The 27508-nt window shown below is 34.3% G+C and overlaps 1 protein-coding gene across 2 annotated transcripts in view; it reads right to left on the bottom strand.

The window, feature by feature from the left end:
- TUSC3 (tumor suppressor candidate 3) overlaps window positions 1-27508 on the bottom strand; it is a 111124-nt gene that overhangs the window by 69865 nt on the left and 13751 nt on the right. For both annotated transcript variants that reach the window (XM_014259925.2, XM_088056481.1), the window contains exon 2: window positions 3233-3402. In XM_014259925.2, the coding sequence (XP_014115400.2) occupies window positions 3233-3402 (170 nt within the window). The remainder of the gene's footprint in view (window positions 1-3232; window positions 3403-27508) is intronic.

The following is a 27508-nucleotide window of genomic DNA, read 5'->3' as shown; positions in this document are numbered from 1 at the left end:
GGAGCAGACTGTGAGATGCAAGAAGATGAAAGACACAGAAGCTGGCAGCAAATTTTCACCCAGAAATGCATTCAAGTTGGTCCAGTAGTTACCATTTGCCTGTATGCAATTAGAAGTACAAGTTGAGAAAAAGTCCCTTCATCTCTGTGATGAAATTCCTGTTGGAGTGAATGTGGTTTTTTTTCCTTCTTACATACATAAGTAATTTTTTTCAGAAGTGTGACTGATATGGATAACAGAGATAAACTATCTAGTTGAGTGAAGATCTAAGGACAAAGGCAAAAAGGAAGATAGTCTTACATCCTGAGAAGTCAATTTTTAGAGTGAGATTTTTTCTGATTGCTCATCCAAACTGATTCATCATCACAGGGCATCAAAGGGCCTTTTAGTATCTGCTTCCAGTGTGCTGTTGAAGAATATACACACCAAGAACAGCAGTAACACGTAAATCAATTAAAACTAACTAAGTTTAATTTCCTGGAACCAGAATGGTTTCATCAAACAAATTTCCAAACATGCATGGAAAAAATCCCATCCTCAGCCACTAGAAACACATTCCACCCCCATTCGAGAGCACATTGAATATCTAATCAGTTATTCTTACTTCATTTCCCAATACCAGCTATGTCATATTGAACTTACATTACTGGGACAACAGGAAAACTGACATTTATGCTACTACTAATACAGTCATGAAGGCATCAGATGACTTTCAAAACTCTTTAGATCAGAAAATTGGAACTTGTTTGTCCATAAAGCTAGATTAAAGATTTTACTCCAAATTCTGCTTTAGAATAAAGACAAAATTTCTTTGAAAAAAATCTAGAAGCATGACTTGAGGTTCTACTAATACATATAAATAGCTGCTGGTTTTCAGAAGCCTTCATGTTAGGACTCGATTGATTCAGACAGGATTGACTGAAATAATATTTCTTACATACAAAAGCTTTATCTAAATAGCTAGAGTCCCAAAGACTTCTTTGTATGCACCATTTTAACACTAAGTTGATATGACTTCCATACACATTCACAAATCATGTGATTTGTGTGACTGATGTTGTAACATCCTCCTTGCCGCACAGAGAAAATCCTCAGACTGTCTGAGACAAATTTGGTCAGCTTTCCACATATATCACAGAAAGATAAAATACAGAAGTGTCAAATCTAGACACCAGAGGGAAAAGACAAAACTTCTTTTTTTTTTTTCAATAGTCTTGTGGTACATAAACCAACCACACTCAATTTTTAGAGGAGAAAAATGTTCTCATTCTTGTGACAAAGTTACTCAAAGTAAAAAATTTTATACTAGATGCTTTTTTTGTATTTGAAATTACTTTTTTTTTCTATGCAATTATTCCAAAAATATTTTGACAAGTAGCAGTTAACTGAAATCTTGGACAAGAGCATCTTCACAGAACATTACAGATTAAGTTAAAAAATCTATTTTTCCTTTAGGCAAAGTGGCTAGTGAATAGCTAGCAATCAAGTAATGCATGCGTTTTAGTTCTAGATATCCTTTCAGTGCTCCTGCCCATTAATTAGCCATTGATTTGAAAATCAATTGTCGATTTTCCTGATAATGGTTTTATGTGCAGTATGATCAATGTCATTAAATTTCTTTTATTTCACATGAACGAGTGGATTGCAACTTCACATTTATTTGAACAAACCCAACTAAAAGTAGTATGCTGATTTTTCCTTCATTTTATGTCTAAAGATTTTCAGTTGTTTCTGTACAAAATATCTAGTCTAGTCTTCCCCAAGACAAAGTTTATAAGCTCTTTTTCAGTACAGTAAACAACATACAGTTGCAAGCAAAATTAACTTCCTTAATAACAGCAATGTTTATGTTTTTAAACATGCCCTACAAAAGACCTGTACATAGAACAGAGAAAGAATTTGCCATGGCCATTATAATGACAAATACAATGACCCTTATAAAGCTGAACTTGGTGCATCTCCTGTAGCTTTACCGACTGGGTGAATAAGGAATGATATAAAACAATATGGTGAACTTTCAACTCCTGTATCATCTCCTGAACCTGAACTCTGGAAACATAAGAAGAAACAACAGCAAAGAAAGTGCTGAACTAAAAATTAATACCACTTAAGAATGCTGGACAACTTCTGTACCTAATCCTTCCGCTTCACAGTTCATATAAAGAGGGTGAAGTGGAAAAACAATTTTTATACTCTCCCACAGAGCTGACCAACTGATTTCAATGACAGAAAATTAATATATAAAAACCAAAAACCATATACAATTACAAATACCCAAGTTAAAGTTTCAGTTGTAAATGTCACATTCCAATGCATCAGAAACCTAACACGCTGCTACATTTACCAACTCCGCATGTAGTTTAAATACACATATTTAAAAACAATAGTATTACCTTACATACAGCCTACATTTTTCTTTGTCCTACAAAATATTTTGCTGCCTATTTAAATAACGTTTAGACCTCCCTGCTCAATAATCCCATTTATTGCTAAACACAGTAATTTCTAATGCATATTTTGGCTGAAGAAGGTTTTATTAGCATAGTTTCTGATTTAGTGAGGTAATTAAGTGCATGACTACCTTACAGTGCCTTGGCCCTATTTCCCTATCATTAGTCATTTTTGGATTAACTTATTGCACTAGGAACTTGCACAGAGAGATCCTGAGCTTAGAAGACTACCAGAGGCACTCTTAATACATATTCAGAATGGAACTACCAGAACACATAAGATTACTGTGACAGACAGTATTCTACAATAACTGTGACCTCATGGAAAATGTGCTTGCATATAAGAACTGTCCAAAGCTGTGAAATCAGAGGGTAAGTCATATCTGCATGAGCACCTTGGGCATCTTTTAACTGCAGAAATCAGTGAAGTGTCATATTATTAAATGGTAATGAATCACTTTTGTCACAAAATGTCTTTGGAAAGATCATGGTTAACCAATAATAAAATAAAGCCGATTTCTTAAAGAGAATGTCTTCCTCAGTTGGGTACATTTTATTTAACTGTAATTTAACAAAAAAAAAAAACCCAGAAGAACTCTAAAAAGGGACATATAGATAAAATGCAGTTGAAAAGATGCTGTAACAAACACACAAGCCTGTTGACTAGTGAGCATCTATCCCATGCAAAGAACAACCCTACTCGGCATATTGCACATTGATTCCAACATTCACTTGAAAACTGAGGTAAGGAAGATGAGAAAGGTCACCAAGGTAAAAATTACCTGCAAACAGAGCACTGCCGCTGTGGCTGGAGAGCAGTGAACATCACTATCACAGAGTAGTTACGAGGTGGAGCCTTCACAAATCTTCGGAATTTATCTCCATTCATGCGGATGACCGAACGCCTTGAGCTCCACTCCATCAGCTGTTCCACTTTCTCAGCCAAAAGATTCTGTAATTGAGGACAAGCATAAGGAATGTTAAAGCTTAAAATTTAAGAGCTATTTACTTATATTCTGCCTTTGCACCCTCCAAACTCCTCTGGACTCAAGATGGAAGTTATACATAGCTGTATGTAGAAGGGTTTAGCTTATAGCACAATTTAGTCTTTCATGTAGTCAACGAGATTTTAAGTACTTAAAAGAATAACTCAATGTGGTCTTAAACAGATAGAGTTCATAAAATAAAATCAAACAGGCTGCTGCCAAAGGCAAAGGAGTAGAGCAAGGATCACTGCCTAAACAGAAGTTACCAGTACAGCAATCATTTAACTTCCATTTAAAAAAACTGAAGTTTTAGAAAATGCAGTCTTATATTGTATTTATTCTATTTAGTAAAAATCACAGCAGGATATTGTCAGTCACTTGAGTACAAAGATGAAAGAAAAATGTACCTACAAAGAGAGATAAATAGTTACTATGTTTAGAATTTCTTACAAATGTATCATACTGAATTTAAATTTATGCACTTTTATATTTTTCTTACAGACAGGACTGCACTGTCATAAACTCATCTAGGTACATTCCATTATGAGATCAACATTTTAAGCTGATCTCAAGACTGAAAAGCACAAATATTTTGACTGAACTACCACTGTATAAGAAAAATCTGTTTGTGTATTGTCTTTTGCTTCAAAGCATTCCATCACATGAATGACTTAAAAGCAAGCTGAGACATACTAAAAGACAGCCCTCTTTATCTAACTATTCCTATGAAAATCTATTCAGGGTTTTTGGGTTGTTTTTTGCTGTTGTTTTGTTGTTTTTTGTTGGTTTGTTTTTGGTTTTTTTTTAAATAAAGTAAGCCTGATTCCACACACACTCAGCAGAAAGCGTTTAGCTTCCTAATTACCTAGGTTCAGGAAGCTTGTACTGACCATGCTCTAGGTGGGCTGCTGCATACAGCATAACAGGATTAATGCATCTATCTTGGTTTAAGTCTTCAGCTCCCTGCTCACTGGGCCTGTGGAAACTGCCTATATCAAATAAAAACTAAAAAAAAAAAGAGTGGAGAAAACTGGAACATTGCAACTCAGAAGCTGAGTGCTGAGAGAAAGTGAGAAGGACAGAGAAGAGGGTAGGCAGGAACAGAAAGTGAGGAAGGCACACCAAAGAGGAAACTAACTTCAGAAAACTTGAAGATGTGAGACCTCTTTTAAAACACACATAAATTAGTGAAAGGGTTTACAAATTGATCAGGCTCCACTGTGGAGGGGTAGGACAAGCTAGCTTAAAAAACATATTGAAATAGGGACACTCTCAGAAAAGGGAGCATGATGACAGCTAAGGCAAGGATAAAAGCCAAACACTGTGCAAGAACAACTGAGCAAGGAGACAAGGTGGCTTTTCTGAGAGTTTTTTAAAAAATTGAATGAAGTAGAAAAGTTAGGTCATCTAGTAACATTTTGACAAACCAGTAATGCTATGAATGAGAGTACAGATATGAGGGTAAGGAAGTTATGAACTGCAAGGATAAAGAAAAAATATATTTTGCCTGTCAGAACTCCCTCCTTCAAAATTATCAATGTCCCTTAGGGGCTGGTCCCCTTAGGCACAGGTCATCAGAAGGCTAGAGTCCAAAAGAAGCTTTAATGAGTGTGGATCATGAACAGTTCTGAAATACCTGCATTTACCTGACCCTATAAAAAAAAAACCTTTAGGTTTTTGTTCCTGTTCTCAGAATTTAGTTGGTATTTGTAATCATGAATGTGAAGGAGAGATCAGAACTGTTTATCATGAGAATATCAATGATTCAATTAAAACTATGTGAAAAACAAAGTTCACTCCTGTAAATTTTAAAAAGTTTAATAAAGACAATAAGAGACATAAAATAAAGCAAAGAGCTAAAACAGCCGGGTGCCTTGGCATGCTGCCAAGAGCACACCTGGTATTTCATGGATACCCCTTTTATCCCATCCTTGTTGTGAGGGGTTAATGCATATTCAAGCATGTCCCCTCCCTGGTTCCGCCTTCTTGGATCATGCTCCTGCACAGTCTCAATTTCTGCTGGTCATCATAATTTTTTTGCTGGTCATCATTATTCTTGCTGGTCAGCATTCTTTTGGAGTCTGGTTTCCTTTGTTCTGCAGATGGTCAGTTGTTGATAAGGGTCTGGGCCCCTCATCCTTCTTCTGAGGGCAGCTGAGCTTATCTTTCCCCCCTGCCCACGTCCTGGTACCGTTTTTTTTTGATAACAGTTTGCTCTCCCTTTCCTGCTGCTGATAACAGCCTGTTTTCCACAGCTTGATCCTCCCATTGTCTTGCCTTGTCCGGATGAAACATATCTTTATTATTCAGAATTCCTATCTAAGCCTATAACTTACTAAGAGAGAAAAGAATATAGTGAAAGCATATAATATATATTTATCAGAATAATTGTGAAAAGCCAATCTTTACAACATGAATTCACAACAACTATAATTTTTCTTCTTCTAAAAGACATATGTTTCTGGTGATTTTGCTTCAAGAAGATATTATGTAAGTTCTTTTCTTTAAAAAGAATCATAAAGCAAATTACATAAAAATAAAGCCTACACATTTGTAAGATTTCCTTCAATTAGTAGTGCCAGGATTAAATCTTTGCTCATTTCAAAAGATTCACTTGTTTTGTATCAGGCACTCCAGCCAGAAATGTACAATATAATCCAAGGAGCTAAAAAGGATGAAAACCAGTATATCTGAAAGCTTTAATAATTTAAGCCAAAAGATAAACCAAAGAGAACTAATAAAAAGATGTAGCTTTTACATTAACATAGGAATGATGCATAATATCCTACTTAGTACAGAAAAACAAATACTTTTCAGAATAGGCCTTACTAAAGAAAAGAAACTGATAAAATAGAGCTAAGGGTATGAAAGCAAAAGCATGATCTTGACAGGAAAAAAAATAGGAGAGGGAAAAAGTCCAGCTCTATTAGTGCTACATAATTTTCTTCTATAAAATATAGTTATATGGAAGAATCTTACTTGGAGAAGTCCCAGTTCTAATTTTATTTGGAAGCTAGTTGCCAATAAAAAATAGTCTTGATTCCTTTAGATGCAGCCATGTGTAATGTCACCTTTACATAGCTCTTGCACAATATTCACTACAATGTTCTCAACCACTTTTATCACTTGTTTGGTTTTTCCTATATGCACAAGTAGAAAGCTAGTAACTGAACTAACTGTATATGTGCACTACACTAGGTAAAATCAAGGTAACATTTCAGGAGTGTAGTCATTAAGTACAATGTATGTACTTGCTTCACTGCATTCTGAAGAAATCTATTCTTTTCAAATAGAAAGTTTATTTAATAGACTGCAGACAGTAGCTTGCATCATAAAACATTCTGCTACAGGCAACACTTCTCTTAGGTAACTTCAGTATCCTACCAATTTTTTTGTACACTTTATTTCAGAAGATTTCTTTTGCAGAGTAATTGATAGAAGAGAACTTGGGACTGACAGCTCTAGAATTCACAGTGCAGTTTTTCTGACTTAAGTCAGAAAGTCTTTAGAAAGTAAGTCTTTAGAAAAAAGATGAAGGTCTGATATCAGTTTTGCCATTTACAAAATATTTTCACAAGTTATGTTCCTGAGTAAGTTAGCAACCTTTCCCTCATTTCATTTATTAATGAAATCTAAGAAATAAATCTGAAAAATATAAGTTTGTAATTTAGCCATGCATTTGACTTAGTAAATCTAAGTCTTAAGGAAGTATGGCAGACTTTAAAATTTCAACTGTCTAATTCAGCTTTGGATCAAAAAGGCACCCACTTAACAGACACTAGACGCAGAAAATTGGTCAGTGTGTTAACAGGCAGGGGGGAAGGGAAAGTGTGTTTTAAATACACTGAAGCAAGTAGACCAGTCTTAAGGATTTCATAATTCAGAATCTAATATGGATATTTTTGTAAGAATATTTTTTTAAAGATAGAAATGTAGGAAACAGAAAAACATACTGTTGAATCAAAGCATGAGCTCTACCTCAGTCAAAAATTTTCTCCTGTGCAAAGCAAGGTGTTGAAAAGTGAAAAAAAATTGACAGAAAAACATGTAGAACCAAAAGGCAAAATTCATTATTTCACCCTTGCAAAAATAATCTACTAATATCCTAGAAAGCACTGTTAGAAAAGACAGCAGCCTATCCCAAATTGTTCTTGCTTTGAAAGTACTGAAACTGAACATATTTTCTTTCACCCTTTACCGTCCAACTATACAATCTATACATACAATTGTTACCAAAGTGAATTCCCATTAGGATTCTGGACACACAAATTTTATTAACTTGCTTCTTTCTACCCCCTGGGAAAAGTCGTCTGCCAGAGAAAAGCTAGAAGTAGGAGAGAATGGCTAAATCTAACAAAACACACTTTGTGATTACAGAGACACTACAACTGTTACTCAAATCCAGAAAACAAGGGATACTACATAATTTTCACACCAGATTTCTAATTTTCCACTCCTTTCCACAGTCTGTACAAGTAAAGACCCTACATATTAAAACCATTTAAACCTATTTGTTTACAGAATTCCTCTGAGCCCTTACCAGATGTATACTGATAACTTAGTTGAAACACTAGGGGGGGAAAAAAAAACCAACAAACAAACAACAACAAAAAAATTTAATCCAAAGGCTAAGTATGAGAAAGGAAATTCTTCCTGTATAAAGAAATCTCTGGATTTGATGTTGCAAATAACTACAAAAGTTATCAGTTTGTTATCAACAGATAACAGTGTGTAAAAACACAGAACATTAAATCAATGGATGAAGAAGTAGCCACGTATCATAATCTTTATTTTGTTTTGGAAACAAAATGAATGTTATTTTTTATATGTTTGCTAAACAAACAGAACTATAACATTACTTGCTGCTCCTACACTATTTTGTAACAAGTGAAAATACATGGCCCATCAACATTTTTACAAAACTAAATAACCCTTAAAAATCTAACTGAGAAAATTCAAAATCTCAAAATTTTCTTACACAAGGAAAGCTGTTAATATTTTAGAAAATGGGATTACTTCATAAGACGATCACCTATGAAAATTGTCTTTGCTCCTGAAATAGTGACAGTCACAGTCATTCGCATATTTTCCTCAATCCTGTTAAGCAGATGAGCACTCCCCACTGAAATAAAAAGCTGCTTGGGAAAACAATTCTAAGAAATTCTTCTTTTATCCCTAAGGCTAGTAAAATATTTTTCCATTTGTAGTTGTCCCTATTACTGAGTCATGAAGAAAGCAAAAGAAAAAAGGTAAATTTCATTTATTATAGATCTTGGCTTCCAGTGATGTGATGAAACAACCAAGCCACCTGTCAAAAAGCAAGGTGTGACAAGTTATGAAACTAAAGATGCTGGTAGGCCAAACTTCTAGCATCTGCACCAATTCCCTATTAGGGACTCTTTCCCAGTGATCTCCTGTATCTCCTCTCTGCTTCTTAACTCAATGGAGCTTGACATCTACAAGCCTTCCCTTTCATACTCTGACTAGCAGATTAGCTACTGAAAACACAGCTTTATTTATTCACTCTCCCAAGACACAGTGCCTACAAGACAAAGCATAAACAACAAGGATCATCTTGTAAACACACGTGTTGCCTCACTTGACTGTTAATCTTTCTTCGCCAGATTTTCTAAATTTCTTTTGGCCCAAATAAGACTGTAGTGGGCAGGGGTACCAAATAACAAAAAACCACATGTATTTTCCTAAGTGCTGCTTGCTCCGTCTGTCCAGTAGATGTCCCTGATATTTTCAAGATTTCTTCTTCAGATTTCCTTTCATTTACTTTGCCTTCCATTAGAATAACCTGACACAGATAATTTAAAGCAGTGGCTATCAGAAAAAAGCAAAGAACTAAGTCCCAATTATATTACTCAATGATTCAGTGTTCAAACTAGACTCCTTCCATTTGAAACACACCAGCTCTAACACATTGCATCTTTCAGGTTTCAGAAGAGGCTTCGGGTCTTTCTGATGTAATAGAGTCCCAAATACTGGTCAATATGTGAACCTGAAAGACTAAAACCTCAGCTCTAGAAAGATTGGGTCAAAAGCAGCAACATGAGATATCTACCTACACTAGGAAAAGTGTAAATTAGCCAGGGACTTAATCTACTAATAAGGCTGAAGCATTAGTTATTCCCCTTTCCTGACAGAAAATTAAAACTCACTCCAGTATCTCGAAGTTTAGTTTCTGTAGTGAAAGAAATAAAGTAAGGAGTTTCTAATTAATGATTTGATACTACATTTTCTACTGGAGATGAGTTAACTACATATTTTGTTAAGTATTTCTGAAATGATGTTGCAAATAAAAAGAAAATAAGATGGACTGACTTTCATCATTTTCTTTATGTGTATTTTACCAACTCTAGCTAAGGCAGATTGAAAAACCACCCTTGATGAAAATTCTCCTTTGTTCACTCAGGTACATCAAATCCCCAAGAAATGTTAGCTCTGTACACAATTATTTCAGGACAGCACTCATTGTAAAAAAAAAACCAACCAAGCAAACCAAAAACAAGCCACAAAACAAGGCTGTACTCATACTGCATGTAAAGTATCTCATAAATCTATCTAAAGCATGTAGCTTAAATTCCAATTTGTTTTAACAGTCTCCGTTTGAGTCTTTATTTACACTAAAAATAACAGCACAGATAAACTAATTGTACTAATAAACACATTTCAGCAGTATGTTGTAAGAAGAGTTAATTTCTCTGAAAATGTGTCCGATGAACATTCAGAGATATGCAATTACTGATCCCATTAAATTGGAGGCAGAAAGATGATGGATTCAACATTCAAAGTGTTCTTATGGGCATTCATTCCTCTGTTGTCCTTTGGTCACCTGATGCCTGCATACAAATGTCATTTATGCTACCAATGTATCAGTATCTTGGAACATATAAAAAAATATTTTTATCATTCGTAAAACTCAGCACACAGTAATGGCACATATTTAGATAATTTCCTATAATATTTCCTACACACTAAAAAGGGAAATAGAATGCTACTTTCCTGCATAAGTCTTCTAAACAAGATTTCAAATAGCTCCTGGACTAGAAAGTGCTAAGAAAGGTGATTACTTTGATCTGTCTGCATCTTCACTCTTCTCTATAATATTTTCTAGGCTATTCTAAAACCTGGGGAAAATATTAAATATATGTGAAATATATTTCACTTTTGTCAAAATATATTTCTCTTCAAATTAAGGCAAGCCGCACCAGTAGCTTTATCAAAAATAGTCCGTATTTTGAACTTGTCTTTAAACAAGAGGAATAGAAACCATGGGTCATGTCAAAGTTACAAACTGTAATTTCTTGATTCACAACCCTAGGCCTAACAGAGAACTCCAGGATTAAGTATCTGAATATTCCACTGAGCAACACATTATTCTGCAGCCATACACTCATAAACTAATTCTTCTATTGAGAATGACTATCAGTACAGCAAATGTTTTCTCTGATTTCTCCTCTGCAAGAAAAGAGGAGCATGAGTTAATGCAAATATTACTAACCACTAAGATATACAGAAATCTGTTTGGATACTCTTTTTTCCTTCTCAGATTATTTATTTATTTACAAAAATCCATTGCCCAAACATAATTGAGAAGCGATGTAAGCTGGCACAGTATGACTGACTTAATATTATGCTCCATTGACTCAAAGTCATTTAGCTGTGACTGAGGATTTGCTTTTTGGAATGAGACACTGATTTTCATCTTCATGTAAAATGCCTACATTTTGTGGCATTATATCTAAAAATGTCCTTTTAAGGCTGAGTAGATAAATGGAGTACCAAAACTACTGTGTTTTTTGGGGGGGGTTGAGGGTTTTTTTTTGTTTTTTTCAGATCTTATTTTAGCTGATAAGTTGTTCTATCAGTAGTTTCAGAAAAATCTAATTGATTTCCTATTACATGAAGCTGTCATTTTCTGAACATCATGAAAGTATTAATATTAATTTCTTTACACAGTGTAAAATGCAACACTGAAAATAACTTGCATAATGGTTGACATTGGATGCATTTTGTCCAGTCAATTTTACAAAGATTGTCAATTTCCATTGATTACAATCAAAAATTGATACTTGATTCCAAAGTACAAGACATTCACCATTTTGTATTTAATACTTTTCAAAATTTGTCATAAACTTTATAGTAACTTACATTCATTAAAAAATAAAGTTCATCTGCTTTAAATAAAGCCTGTAAGATCAACAATATGAATTACAGAGTAAGACTCTAGTACTATAAATAATAGCATATCTTATTTCTGGAAAGATAATACCTACTGTATTGCATTAAATAAACACAAGTTAAATCATTAAAGTTTCATAGAAATAATCCTAGGTAGGATGCCTTATACAACTACAGGCTTTTCCCCTATTATTTTATTTTACTTGTTTTTTTCTTTATAAGCATGGACACAATTAATTATACAATGATAAATATCAAAAGGTTGAATTATGAATTAGAGAAAAGATTCTGTAACAAAAGCACCATCTACACCTCAAAGCACATTTTGCTTAGGTCGCCTTTATACTGGAAGGATATTAGTCTCAGGAGGGCACAATATAGGACAGCCAGGATGATTCCAAGAGTTATACACAAAGGCTAAAAAAGCTCCATTTATTCTCAGTGGAAAACAACTCAGGGTGACCTAGCAAAAATATTGCAGAAGTTCTTGCTTAAAGATGGAAAGAAATCTTCAGCAAAATATTAAAATTATGCACAAAAAGTTAAAAATTAATTCCGCACATATATTCCAATTCATTAAGATCAAACTCCGAAATCTAAATTACTATTATTTTTTTCAAGATTCAGAACCTTCAGATTCCTGGCAACTGGATTCAGCCATACCTTTCAAAATGCCAGGTTTATGATTTTTAAGTAGATACTTCAAGTTAACTCCATGCACAATTATTATTTCACATATCAAAACTTTCTAAATCCAGGAACCCATCTCAAAGATACAGATTATGAAGATGTTTAATACAAACTTATTTGACCTGCCATTTTCAAAAATTTCTGATTTTTAGGCAAAATTAAACTTAGCTAACCCAGCCTTTTAAACTAGTTGCTATTTATATTGCCATTCTGAGTTTCTGGACCTCAAGGGGTTCTTTCATTAAGTTCAGCTTTCTACAAGAGTCATCTCAGAGCATTCAGCAACCTGGTTCAATTTACAGTGGAAAATTATGAATTAGCTACTGAAAGCCACGCAGGAACTAATATATACTTCATGTACCTCTCCCTTGCTACAAAGAATATTGAATTCTCAACACATTGTTAACATTGTGTTTATGTTTAAAAATCAGTAACTCTTCACTTCAGGGTTTGCTGCAATCAGCAGGCAGCCTTATTTAATTTAGACCATTTGAAGAAACTGTTCTTCTCTACTAAAAGCAAAGGTTTGATGCTACAGGCAGACACAAGATATTTCTCCTCTTTCTTCATTCTAAAACTAGAGTCCACAGTGTCTTTGAAAATGAGGTATTTCTTCTACTCTCAAGCAATGTATGTACAGCTGAACATTCTACATACAGTCCTATATAACCAGCTGTTCCCTCTCAACTTATTGCAAAATATTTTTGCCAGCTGAATCTCTTTAACTATTAAAAAGTGTTACAGAGTAAGCCAACCTGGGAATCCAGGATGAGGTTGCTCATATACTAGTTTTGTACATACCAGAGCTCTAGTACCCCATATACCCCAAATGAGGACATGCTGCCCTGGAAAAAATTCAAAGAGCTTAGGTAGTATGTTCCTTAGGGAAAACAAACAAACAAACAAAAACAAATTAAAAACCAGACAAAAACAAATAAAACCCCAAAACAAGTAACAAAATCCAAACAAAACAACCAGCCACTCCTAACCTCTGGGCAACTCCTGACAATGCTCAGTCATCTTCACAGAACAGATGTGTTCACTGATGTTCAGATGCTTCATTTTGTACCCACTGCCTCCAGTCCTGTCACTGGGCACCATTCTGGATGCCATCTTTACACTTTACCCTTCAGGTATTTTTTTACATTGATATAACTCCTCCTTGAACCTTTGGTTTTCTAGGATAAACATTCTGAACTCTCTCAGCCCTTCCTCAGAACATTTTCAGTTTCAGAACATTAGGTGGAAAGCATGATATTTAAAAGATGTGCCTGAAAAGACATCACTTTACTGAAGAGTTCCATCCTATTTTCAGTTTTTTCATGAATGTAAAGCAAGTTCTACTTTAGCATACTAGAGCAAGTAGCATCTAGAGAAAAGGTGACTTGGACAAACACCAACAAAATTGTTCCTTTCTTCAAAGTGTATTTGTTCCCTGTTTCACAATAAAACAATTCACAAACTGAAATGCTGTTGAAATACTGCCAATCATCTTTCCCTTTCTATCCCTTACTGCCCATTTCTCTACATATTTCTGGAATGACAAGATTTTATGTTGAAAGCTGATAAAGTAATGATAATAGTAACTTCACAAAGCAGTAATTCACCTCAGATATTTGAGGCCAATTTGACTTTAGTGGAATGCTACCAAAAAATCACAGTTTGAAAGGGGTAAAAAAAAAAAAGAAGAACAACAAAAGTTCAGAGTATTGCTGGATTTTCTCCCTGAAAAATCAGAAAATTAAATAGAAACTGGATCATTTTTTTGTTTCCATCTCTGTAAACAGGCACACTAGAGAGACATTTTACAAAGGCATTGATAACTCAGTTCTCTTCTCTGTGGTATCACCACATAGAGACTAATCCCTCAAAGCCCTTCAGCACATTGAAGAATTACCCAGAAAACCAAACTACGGCTACTGCTAAAAAAAGGCTTTCTTCCTCTTCCTCAATTTTCTGTTATTCCAAACAATAAGCTAAAATATAGAGGCTGTATTTCCAATCCCTGAAAGTACAGAATAGATGACTAAACTGCTACAAGTAAAAGAAGTTTTAGTAAAAAAAAAAATCTTATGAAAGGCTAGCTAGGGAAAGCATCAAGAATTTAAAGTGAATTAGATGATAAAGGAAGACTGGGAAGGGGCAATAGCACCTACTGTTAAAAGAAAGTAAGTCAAGGACAAATCTATTAAAAAAAACATTAAAAATGTAAAATGTGGAGTAAATACAGATCAGAGAAGATTTGGTTCTATCACTGAAAACATACCAGAATGAACAGGCAAAAATTAAATTGTTCCAAGGCACATAAGCATTATTTGGTAATCATAAATATAATGGCTTGAACAGGAAAACAATGAGACCTCAGTCAAGCATAATGAAATAATTTTGACAGAATTTCCTTAAGAATAATGCTTGCTTTTTTGAAACATTGCTCCAACAAGGAATACAAGAGTACTTAAACTTTCTTTGTTATTATATAGCACACATTTATAATGAGGATACATAACATAAAAGAATTTTAGAGGAAGCTAAGCGACCTTTAACAGAATCAACAAACCAGCAGAGTTCTCCATACAAGCAAAGAACAGCTAGTTAACTTCATACAAAGAATACATAAAGCATCTAGTTGAAAGATATTCTGGGTATGAGTACTCTGGCTTCTTCGTCTCCTAAAACATTAAAAAAATTCCACAATCAAACAAAACAAAAAACATAGATCAAAAAACCAAACGAAAACAAACACAATAAACAACAACATCAAAAATGCCCAAACCCCAAAACCAACACCATAGGCAGACATCATGAACTTGTCTTTTTGGTATTACTGATAGAATTCTCAAGTATCTATTTCTTATTGCACCTTAATGCTAATACAAAAGGTTATCTTGCTGATTAGTACACTGGGAAGCTAAAAAAACAGAATTAAATTTCTCACTTGCCTCTTCACAGCAAGTGAATTAAGAGAGTAACTTCAGCGGAAAGATGTGGTGATGACAAGTAATTAACACTTTCTATCTTGTGACAAAGCAGTTAAGTACTTTCTGAAATACGATATCTAACTATGCACAAACTAGTCTGTGTAAAATTTAAGAATTAAAAAAATTATAATCAAAAATTGCAGACAAAATAATCAATCTTTAGAGTGGAAAAAGCTCTTACTACCAAAGGCATTGAAACTTCTTCCTTTAAAATTCCACATAGTCTTTATGATTTACCCATTAACGCAAGTACCCATAGGATAAATGAATGGTAGAAAAGAAATAAATATTATGAAAAATATCATTACTATTCACACTAAACAAAAATTATAGATCAAGACTTGGCTGATATAAGACCTATCAGGGTTAAAAACCACTGCAGATTTAAAACACAGGAAAACAAACAACAACAAAATAATTCTACCACACAAATAAAAAAGAAAAAAAAAAACAACCTTAGATTATTCTTTTGCCCAAGAAGAACATAATTTCAAGACCTAAACAACTCAAGAAATAATAAGCTTCAATGCTGTAACAGACCAAGTAGAGACCTATGATTATTCTGCATCTAAAGTTAAGGCAAACAAAAAGAATGCTCGCACTTTTGAAGCGTAGGTTGCTTGAGGACAGAGAAAAAAGAGAGAGAAAAAAATTATTTTGCAGTTTGTTTTCAGTGGTTGATTTTAAGGAGTTGATATAGAAAAAATAAAAATATTAAAGGAGAAAGGAAGCATGACTATAAAATTTGACATTCCACAGACCTATCCTAGAGCTTTGCTTTGAAAACAGTTAGAATAAATCAGAGAAGCACCTTCCCCATTTTTTTTCCCAGCTGAAAAAGAGACACTTCTAATTTTCCTGAAAATCATTTTCCCCGATTACCTAAACACACAGAGATATAATCTGAAGCCCTCTTTAGATCCCAAGTCCATAATTTTAAAAACATAACAGAGGCAGTACAGAGCACTGCAGGTACTAAGCAAACATATTACATATACTAGTATATACCTTCCCAGTCATCATCATTTGCATCTCAGGGACATCCCGAGGTAGAAAACACTATCTTAGTATTTAAAATAACTCCACAAAGAATTAACACTGAAAAATTACTGAAATCAAAGGCTACATGATCTTTAAAAGTCAACCAATTCGTATATGAATACAACTTACACACATTCTTTTCCTGTCTTGGTTTGAAGCTAGCTGAAAAAGATTCAACATATTATCCTATATTTAAATATTATGATTTTGATATCTGCATTCTTTAAGGTCAATAGTAAGGTTAAGCATGCCACCTTCCAGCACCCCTCCTTTCAACTCCCATTCAACCTAGATTTTGAAGTCAGCTTGTCAAATAAAAAATGCACCTCAGAAATGCTTGCTTACTGCCTGGGGAGTCAATAGAAACAGCTTCCCTACAAAACATTTTCCTTTTTGGGTGTGAAGGTCTTCAGTACTGCACTTTCTCTCATGGATCTCTAAGACAGCCACTTCCCTTACAAATGCTACAACAGTAGCTATAATAAAGAACTAACAAAGTTTCCCAGTTAGAAGACAGGATACATTGCCACTACTGTTTTTTACAGTAGCACAACAGTCTAAGCTAAAACAGGTGCTATTGGAAAGAAAACCCAGAAAAACTGAAACAAAAAGCACAAAATGGTTCTGATCTGTTCACTTCTCAATTTAACAAGACAAAATCATTTACAGAGATAACCTAAGAGGTGAGTTAACTAGTGAAAGATAAAGTGAGAAAAAATATTTGATAAACTTACTCCCCTCCTGCTCCATGATGTAGAGTAAGAGGGTGGCTCTTCTGATAGATAAAGAATAATTGCTATAGAGAGGAGGATTAGACAGCCCTGAAACCAATTATAAGTGATAAGTAAGTGCAAAGCATGTCAATATGCTTAGCAACAACATTGGTGAATATTCATGGAACATGCAAGAACAAACAGTAAATCACCTCATTACAAGGAAAAATGCTGATCAGGAATATTGACATTGGTTGCACCACTTTAAATATAGTCAGTCTGGGAGATTTTCATCACAGAAACTTCTTGCAGTCTTAAAAACATGCCAGAGAAAAAGTAGATAGTATTTATCAGCTCATTCCAGTTTTCATCTGGCACGATTTACACTATATGCTGTTCAAGGGTGTCGGGGTTTCACAGTTCAAGAACTGGTCATTAAAAAAAAATAAAAAAATACATATTCTACAAAACTGTACTATCCATTCTGTCAAAATTTCCTGTTCCCTGCATTATATATATTTATAGATATTTGCAGGGAAAAGGAATATATGTAATATATATATATTATATATATGTGCATGTCCCTAACTAGAATTCTCAATTTACACAATTAGTTTGCCCCCTCTATATTTAGAAGAAAACAGCTAAGAAAAACTGTCATTGTGACAAGCTTAGAGATGAGTAAAGTAATAGGAATTCCATTCAGGTTCAAGAAATCCACTACAGACATTTCAACTCCTCCCTGAACATTTTCAGTGAAATAATACATCAGTGACCACAGGGAGGAGAAAGCATCACCAGAAATTAGATGCAATTACTGCCCTAATCCCTACAGACACAAAGACTGAGAATACACTTTATCTCCATTTGACAGAAACCTATCCTTTTACAAGAACACGACATGATTTGCTACAAAGTTTTAGGTCTGAATCACATTTAAAAATAAGTATGAAGCATTACTTTCCAATTTTCTTTGCTGGTACACAAGTCCTTATCTCCCACTCCAAGAATGTAGCTAAACTGAATTGAATTTATTCTGCAAAACAATGTATATAAGACCCAATAAATACAAAAATAAACTAAAAATAGCTAAATATTCTGCACTATGTATACATATCGAGTTACATATGCATGACTGAAACTGGAAGATTATTAACCAAGAACATAATTGGGTTACTTTATATTGACACTCCAACTTGACTGAAATCATCTGACTGCATAAGTGACTTACTAGTAGTTTGGATCACTGGCTTTGGCCAAATATGTTATTTCTGAGGTACAAGGTTAGAAGAGATCATGTTTTTCTGAAAAAGTACTGCTTTGTTAAAAGCTATGTAAATGAATGGTTCAAAAGACAAATAAAAGTGCAGAAGGGCAAGTGTTTAAAGATTTCATAATATAAAACAGACATGGTTTGTGAGCCAGATGGCTTTTTACCAGCTGCTTGTAAAAGGGGCTGGGAGAAATAATCTGTAGCATGACTAAGTCAATTTGCAGATACACAGTTCTGTCTTCAGGATAAGTTACTAGAATTTTGTAACGCTAAAGTAAAGCTTCATATTTACACAAAATCAAATACTCTATTTGAGGCACATTAACAGTTCTCATTTAGAACAGAGTTAACCAATGAGAAAAATTTACTCTCCAGGTAATTAAAGGTATTTAAACAGACTTTCAGGGAGAAGTAGCAAGATGCAAATAAACCAGTTTTCAGACAATTAAAACTCAAAATGTCAATGAATACAAAAAGTTTCAGAAAGGGTATATTTTAAAAACATTAATGCAAAAAGCTATGTACCACAGGTAAGCCAATGTTTGCAGAGAGGCTGCAGGTTTTAAAGGAAAATTATCCTTGAGAGAATTCAGTTCCTCAATAAACTGTAGAAATCCCTTAGAGCAAGCTCCACTATCTGCTGATCTTTCCTCACTGTCCATAGTACAGCTCCTTTTCTACCTTTTCCCTTTTTCACCACTCATTGTCATGAAAATATCCACTTTTCCCATGAAAATTAATGAAGAAAAAGGGAGGTAAGTACTACTGACTTACTGACGGCAGATTGGGCCACCAAAATTCCTAGAGAAGAGGATGGAAAATAAATTGAATTTCTTCTTCTAGGAAGACTTCCAGGAGATATTCCAAAAAGAACACAGGATCAACAATGACAGAGGGAGGAAAGCAGACCTGCAAAATGGTTGAGGGGTCTAACAACAGAGGATGCAATGAGGATATACATATGCTGCCATGTGTACAGCATATGGCTGAACAGCATACTCTAATATGTGCTATAAAGCTGATAGAAGCAAGAAGTTACTTTCAAGGTGTTAAACAAAACCCTATAACAGAATCCATGACAACAGTACTGAATCACAATTGAATACATCTTTGGAACTGCAGAACAATATATTTCCTTGATATTACACTGATACAGAATTTACAGTTCAAATTACATTGTTCAGCATTCAAGTATAGTATTATAGTTCCACTTACACTTAACTAGTTTCACAAAGGAATTATTCTTTTGGTATTGTTATTTTTGCAACCAGAGCACTAAGCAATCCTAATCAAGGAGCAGAATTTAATTGTGCGTTACTGAAGAAGCACATTAGAGATAGTTCTTGTCCCCAAGAGTTTGGAAGCTACAAGTCAAAGAAGACAAAACACTTGTCATTTGCTTATTTATATATTTCTACACACAGAATACAAGAGACTAATGAAGACCATGGATTAACATGGTTCACAGTTGCTTTGCCACATTTTTTGTCTAAGCACTAAACACAAGATTTTAGAACCTTAACAGCCAAATGGACTCAAAGAGGGATTGTAAAAAAACAGTTTTTGCAGTGCCTTGTGATGTGCTTTTTCAATAGGAAGATACTAATAAAATTAACCCAGAGATACTTGGTTCTGAGATTTAAATGAATGGACTACAAAGAAGATGCAGGATACTGAAGATCAAGAAGTTAGTAAAAAAAAAAATTGCTTATCCACAAAAAGGGTAAAATAAAATATCTTCTGTAACTTTTGTTTACTTTTCATAGTTGCAGAAGTAAATGATATGTTATCTGTCACATATATTGATGGACCAGGGTTAGAAAACAAACAGAAGACAGATGTGGTAAGTAAAACACTGTCATTTTTGCAAGTTTTCAAAGCAGATATTGCCTTAATATTCATTAACTGTAGAGAATCTTTATTTTACCCCCGAAGCCCTAATTATTGTGAACCCACACTGTCATCTACATTTTTTTGCAAGACTGCATCCTTTCCCTTTTCAGAAAACTTAATTAAATCTTTAATAAGCCAGTATAAATGTAAAGGATGTGGAAAACAAAATATCACCTTATGCATATTTATTAAATTTCTGCAAACCCTAAAGCATTTCTCCCTAAATTAATGGTATGGAAAAAAGTGATTTCAGTTTACCTACCAATTTCTTTTCTTGCAATAATTCCATCTGTTAGTTCTCATGGCAGGGACCTTGGTACTAAAGAGCATCTGATTATAGTCTGCAGAACTTGATATCAACCCCACAGCTGACCACCTCCTCAGGTAATTGACTAAAATAACAATATTTTAATTATTAATTTTTAATTATTGCATGAAACTAAGAATGAAATCTACCCACCCTCAGCAAGTGGACAGCCTTTTTTCATATTCTTGCTCCAACTGTAGCATATAATGCAGCTTAAGATCATTGAGGAAGCCACCAATGACATTCTAGTGGTGTTACTACCATATAAATATGAACTCTGGTGTTGAAACTGGTGATAGTATAGCATAAGAGCAATTTCTAGAAATACTTAACCCAGTACAGTTGCTTCATAATACTCATTAGACATCTTTGACAACCAAATATCGTAAGATAGATATGACAGATCACTGAACTGAATATTAATAGCTGCATGCATGCAAGTAATGTCATCCTAAGAATAAATATTACTTTCAAATAATATAAACATATGTAAGTTATCCAGGGGACAGAGGAGGAGGGAAGAGCAGAGGACAAAACAATGTTTAAATGTTCCAAAGAACTGAAAAACTGTGCTAGTTTTGGAGAAATTACATGAGCTCTTAAAAAAAAAAAAAAATTAATCTTAATTCCAACTTTGAGGCTTGTGATGAAAAACCCTATAAATTAATTGATTAGACATCTGCACACTGTTGATCTCCTCAGGTTGTGGAAAATTTAACAGCTATAAAAGCATGACTTGCATTATTCATCTGGTCTAACTTTGAGATCTACAAATGGCATTTATAATGTCAGCACCAAATTTCAGTGCTGAGCACTCTGATAAAACATTTGGCTAATATTCTAAAAAACCATATCCAACCACCTTTCAAATATCCAAAGCCCAATGCCTAACAAGACAGTGGATCTAGTCTATCACTCTGCAGTGCATATTTTGTTCTTCAGTAGTGATATAAGAAATGGTTATCATTACCTATCAATGGTCTATCCCATGCCAGTATGATAAGCATATGCAATAATATAATCAGCTAATTACTTCCTCATTTCTTTGCTCAAAAATTGTCCTCTCTTCATCAGCTTATAATTGGTATTCATTTTCAAATGGCTGCCATTCTTTCCTCATCCCCCCTCATCACAGTATTCCAGGATGGTCTTGTAGAAGTGACCTTCACACTTTGTTCCCAAGCACACAGAGCAATCCGGTGGGTGAGTACAACATAAAGAAATACTGCACCATTAGTTTTTAATCACAGGAAATAACCCATGTCAGGCATAAACCTACTTGTCTCTCTCCAAATACTGATGGGAGATGACCAATATATTAGACTGAAAAAAGAGTTCTAGAATCATCTCATTCAAAACAGTCATTTGAAATGAGTATCTCTTATTACTTACTTCAAGATCAAATGATTATTCACTACAGCACCATCCTTTTTATCAAGATGTTATGTAGTTTCAATTAAAATGGTTTTAAAAATCATACATTCTTAATACTTATTGTTTTTACAAATTTAAATGTTGTAGAGGTCATCCCATTCAATATTCACCTCAAATAATGGTTAAATTCAGGAGTTTTGATGGGCTGTTGAGTGAATTGTCCAGTAGTGTTTTTAAAGTCTACAGAGAAGGAGATTCTGCAACTTCTATAGGCATCCTCTTAATTATTAATTATTTTTTCCTTTTAATTTCCACTGAAAATTTCCTTCTTCCTGCACCTTCTGGCTCTCTCTGTCATTTAACTATGCAAACTACTAGATAATAAATAACACATCCATTCCTCGTATTTTGTGGAAAAAAAGTTGATAAAAACATGAAGTATGATCTTTCACCAATTTGGAAACTGCATGATTTGCAGAATGACAGTTATCCAAAGAAAGGAAGAATCCCTTCTCAAAGGACGTACAATCTAAAAACTGATTAAGTCTGATATGCCATATCAGCTATTTGTATGCATATAAAGAACCCAACGTGTTTATCATAATAGTAGCATACATGTCCAGTTCTACAAATTTAAATATCTTCTCAGTTAAACAGGTAATGTCCAATTCAAAGGGCAAATGATCATAGATTTACTCCTAGGTCAATGTTAATCACTCTCAGTCCCAGAAAGCTAAAACTGCATTCACATTCTAAGACCATCATCAGCAAAAGGTCCAGATATCAACTCAATTATCATTAAAGAAGTATGTGCTGCAGGAAGAGAATGGATTCTTAAGCATGTGCAGTAGATAGGCCAATATTTGGTAGAGTCTTAATGCAGTATACAGTGGGAAAAGGACAATGTTACTCTTAAGAATGCTGACTCACTGTAAAGAACATGTTTTCATACTACACTGATTAAGATGTAAACAAACCCCCTCAACAGAGATGGTAGAATCATCATGGCAATCCAATTTGTGCATGGCAAAATATACATCTGATTACATAATAAGTTTGGATATAACTGATTTGGCAGTTTCACTTCAATCGCTATTCATGGTTAAGAGAGAGAAAAAAAATATCTACTTCAGGCCAGCAGTGGTTCTTGTAAAAGAACAAATTAATATAAAGCAAGGTAGTTGTAAAGTCTTTTGAACAGTAACTATTCAGTAAATTCAGAAGTATGTCAAATGGACAACAACACTACTCTAGAAAGTAGGACAGATGAAAAGCACTTGCTTTCTTTGACAGCAAAATACTTGGCAAAGATGAAGATTAATAAAAGGACAAGGCATGAGCTGTAAGACTTGTCAATCCTCTCCCGATGCAGTTGTAACTATAGATGGAGATTTCATTCTGTAAAGCACAGAAAGAGAGGTGCAAGTCCTAGGACTGACAAACTATTCATTACTGAGCATTCCTCATGGAGAGATCCATTACTAGAAAACATTAGGCTCAAGGAAACCAGAGCTGAAAACAGCAGAGGGGTGGAAGATTACAGGCTGGTGAGGAGATAAAACCTCCCCTCTCTAGGTACCTGTTTGCAGATGTTGTTAGGAAAAAAAAAAATAAAAATACTGGACTAGGTGAACTCAGACTGAATGAGTTAAGCCATTCTTACCCATTTTATATTGAGATCCTAGACAATTCGATGCTATAAAATATTCAAAGCACAAAGCAGTTTTAAACCACTGCTCAGAAATGAATTAAAAAAGAAAATATGTCTTCTGATTATTACAATATGGCATACGGTTTCCTGTTCTGGGAAGGGATATCAGATGAACCATTTTCATGCAACAGAACACAGCAACAAGACAAAAATCACTTCCATGAGGGCTCCTGTCAATAGATGGATAACAAGAGAGGAAATGATTAGAGCTTAATGAATGAGAATCATCCCTTTTATAGATTACAGCAGAGAATGACCATGATGAGATCAGAATCCATTACTAGCCTTATGTATTTCAGGGAATTGCAATACAGATGAAGCAGGAAAAATAAAAGCATTTAAAAGAGATCATATTTGTTTTGATAGCATTTCACACCACATCATCCCATTTTTCTTCTCCAACTTTAGCAAAGTACAAAGATTTTATAGAGCTAATTCATGCAACCTAGTTTGAATTTTCAGGGAAGAAATGCAAACGCAAAACCTACAAGTCACAATGAAGACCTCTAAGCAAAAAGCAAGGAACTCAGTAAATCTCAAAAACAAAAGGATGTTACAGAGAAAAAGAATCATGCTGTGTCTCTGAGAAATACTACACTTTATGCCATTATTAGAAAATTCAGGTCCAACAGAATAACAATCTGAATTGAGTATTTGTAAAACTGAATGTCCTTTAGTATCTTATGGTTAGCAATAGTAATTGGGGTATCTGAAGGATTTATCCTTGTTTTCTATTTGCAGTTTTTGGAAACACAAGGAGAGCACATGACACTTAAGCATATGCTAACAATCAGAATTCCCATGAAGAAAACCCAAATCACACGCAATAGCAACTGAGTATTTCCTTCCACAGTTTGATATCTTGATAAGTTATCTGCAAGATAACTTTCTAAAAAAATGATTTATCAACCTGGAAACAAATGAATGACTGGTTTAAGGGCAAGTTTAAAAAGTTAAGAGCCAAAAAATAAATAATAAAAAAGGAATTCTTAAATTTCTATCTTTACTTTCAAGGGGTATAGACCTGGAAGGAAAGCTGATACAAGGCAAATACCTGAATTAAGAACGAATGCATTCAGCCAACTCAGCAGTGGGCAGGAACTCAAACAGTGGCTGAAATAGGCTGATGGCAACTTGGAGGAAGAAGAAAATAGTAGGATCTAGTCTTTCTTGAATGCTGTCAGCTGAGCCCATTTGGGTCTTGAAAGGAAATATTTGTATAAATACCAGCACTAAATGTGCACATGGTCTCTGATTTTAGAATAAATCATACAAATCAGAAGGTAAGAGAAAAGATGAGTACCAAATAATGAAATCAACCCCTTGATTCCTTTGCGCATTTGTCTTCAGATATCATCATGATTACAGATGTGCTTTCCTTTCTCACTCCAAAGAAATCCAGAGGGTCTTATAGAAAAGAACAAAAGAAAAATTTCTAAACAATACAGATCTCTTCAGAGGCGTCAAACTTTTATTCAACCTACTTTTGCATTTCATTCATCTCTCTCCTTAGAGGAGAGCAAAACATGACACTCTATCTTAGAACAAGAGATATAAAACAGATAGTGGGAATACTTTTTAAATCCATCTGTACATACCAAGAAGAGTAGAATATCAAAAAGAAGGGAAAATTTAAAAATACCAAAACTCTTGAGAAAAATATTATAAATTTTGTAAAGATGAAACTAAAGGCTATAAGGAAAAATATCTAGATAATCACAGAAGCGTGACACTAAGTAAGAAGTATGATGACAAAAAACATTAGAAGGAAAACCATCATATGAAGAAAAAGTAGAATCACTGGGAGTTACAACATGAATAAACAGACTGGAAGAAAAATAATGCAGTATTACACTGAAGGCAAGAGACATATAACCTAATACATGAAGTGAATGTAGGAAGTCTGAAAATTGACTTTGAACAGACTAGAGAACAATTTTTGGCAGAAAATACATACATAACTTTCCCCAGGGCAGCCACAAATGTTTCAGGATGAAGTCTGCTCTCTAAGTTGAGTAGGCTTTAAGATTGCATAATATATGTGAATATTCTATTTCTAGAGATAACAGAAAAGACTAAGATAATAACAAAAACTAAAAACAGTAGGAACCAAATTATGAGAAGCAATCCACACACAAACAAAAAAAAACCCCACCATTTGGGATATAGGAAGGAAATAAGGAGACTTTTAGGTTAAACAGAATGTGAATGTAGTAGGAATTTTAAAAAGTAACTTTTCCTGTAACGACTTGAGTTTGCAGCTGGTGAATCTGCATTTTATGAAAACCCAGAGGGTTTGGATAACAAGTTATACCTTGAAAAATGAAAGAAAAACAACAGGTGGAAACGGCAAGGAAAAGCTGTATTAGAAGATTACTGCAATTATCAAAAATCTGCAGAATCCCTGTCAGAGGAAGGATGAAAGACTGTAAGAGACAGATCTACTACTGTGCTTTTTCTTTATGAGCATTATGGCTAGAGTTGCATAAAATTAGATAAATATGCACCCTTGTATCCACACTTTTTCAAGACCATCTGATGCTGGCATTGTAAAACTTTCAAAAGACACCAGGGAAACTGGTTTTTTTTGACCACGTGCAACCATGAATATCTGATGGACTTCTATTATACATTCAGTTTGTTCTGCTTTCATAAAATATCATAACATACAGAACTAAATTTCATAAATACTTTTAAGTCTAACTGACTTTTGCACATTGACAAAACCTATCATGAGCACTTACAGCCATTTTCTTCCAAAATTAAATTTAATAAATTTGACACATTACTTGCTATCAAGAAAGGCACAGAGCATATAAATACCACTACTTCTTCCAAGAATTAAAAAGAATTTGTGTTGCCATACCTCAAAAAAAAAAAAAAAAGAACAACAAAAAAAGATAGAGGAAAAAAAAAAGCAAGAGCAATATACATGCCTTTCTTTGCTATGAAATGGAAAAAGGAAGAAAAAAGGGAAGTATCAACCTTTACAGTTTATAAAATGGACAAGCAACCAAAGGTACACAATAAACCAGCTAGATATCTAACAACTGAATTCAAATACCTGAAGTCTGCAGATGACTTTAGCATTAGGGGCAGTATTATCAATGTCTCTCTCTCTAGCTGAAAAGGTGAGACAGGACATTTCTTTCTTCTACAAGGATTTCAGAAAGTAGTACCTTGTTTCATTGCTTCACATGAAATTCATGAAAGCCCACTTCTGTTTCAAGGTCAACTCTTCCAGGATGAAGAAATTATTTGATTTTTTTTTTTCTCCAAATATCAGTCTATCTTGCTATAATTTCTAATGTCCCTCTGTCAACACTGTCCGCCCAGCAGCAGCCAAGGAGACAGGGGAGATAGTTTAGCTTATCAAAAAAGAACCTAAAACAAGCTCTTTCCCTTTGCTGAGATGGCAGTTACAGTTTTATTTCTTGGGATCCTTCGGGATGAGATGCAGGAGGGAAAGAGCAAGAGGTATCCATAAGCAGTCTTTTTTCAAGACGGGGGGAAAGGGGTGGAGAGAATTTACACGACCAATAAGGGGAACTGGGGAGGATAAGGGACAGAAATTTACAATTCTACATTTTCAGGGGTACATTCTTTGGGTCATACCATTTTTCCTAACTGCATTACAACACTATCTGATTCTCTAAAGAGAGGTACAACTTTACAACATTAATTATAAAAGACAATCAAAAATATATACAGCACTTTACATGGTTAGCAGTAGCAACATGATCCAGTCAATTTAATGGACAACCTCCTATCAGACCAAAAAGTAAAGGGTCCAAAGCAAAGCATGGAAACTAATAAAAATCCTACTTTATATTAAGGAAAATTCACATTTTCTCTTCTTGCCAGAAATGATAAATTGTAACACAGAAATGTTCATATGACAC

This window comes from Pseudopodoces humilis, chromosome 6 (genome assembly GCF_049639895.1).
Source record: "Pseudopodoces humilis isolate 2021_Gansu_Grassland_sample_001 chromosome 6, ASM4963989v1, whole genome shotgun sequence".
In the NCBI taxonomy this organism is placed as follows: domain Eukaryota; kingdom Metazoa; phylum Chordata; class Aves; order Passeriformes; family Paridae; genus Pseudopodoces; species Pseudopodoces humilis.
Note: the sequence above shows the minus strand (reverse complement) of the source record. Positions and strands in the feature narration are given on the sequence as shown.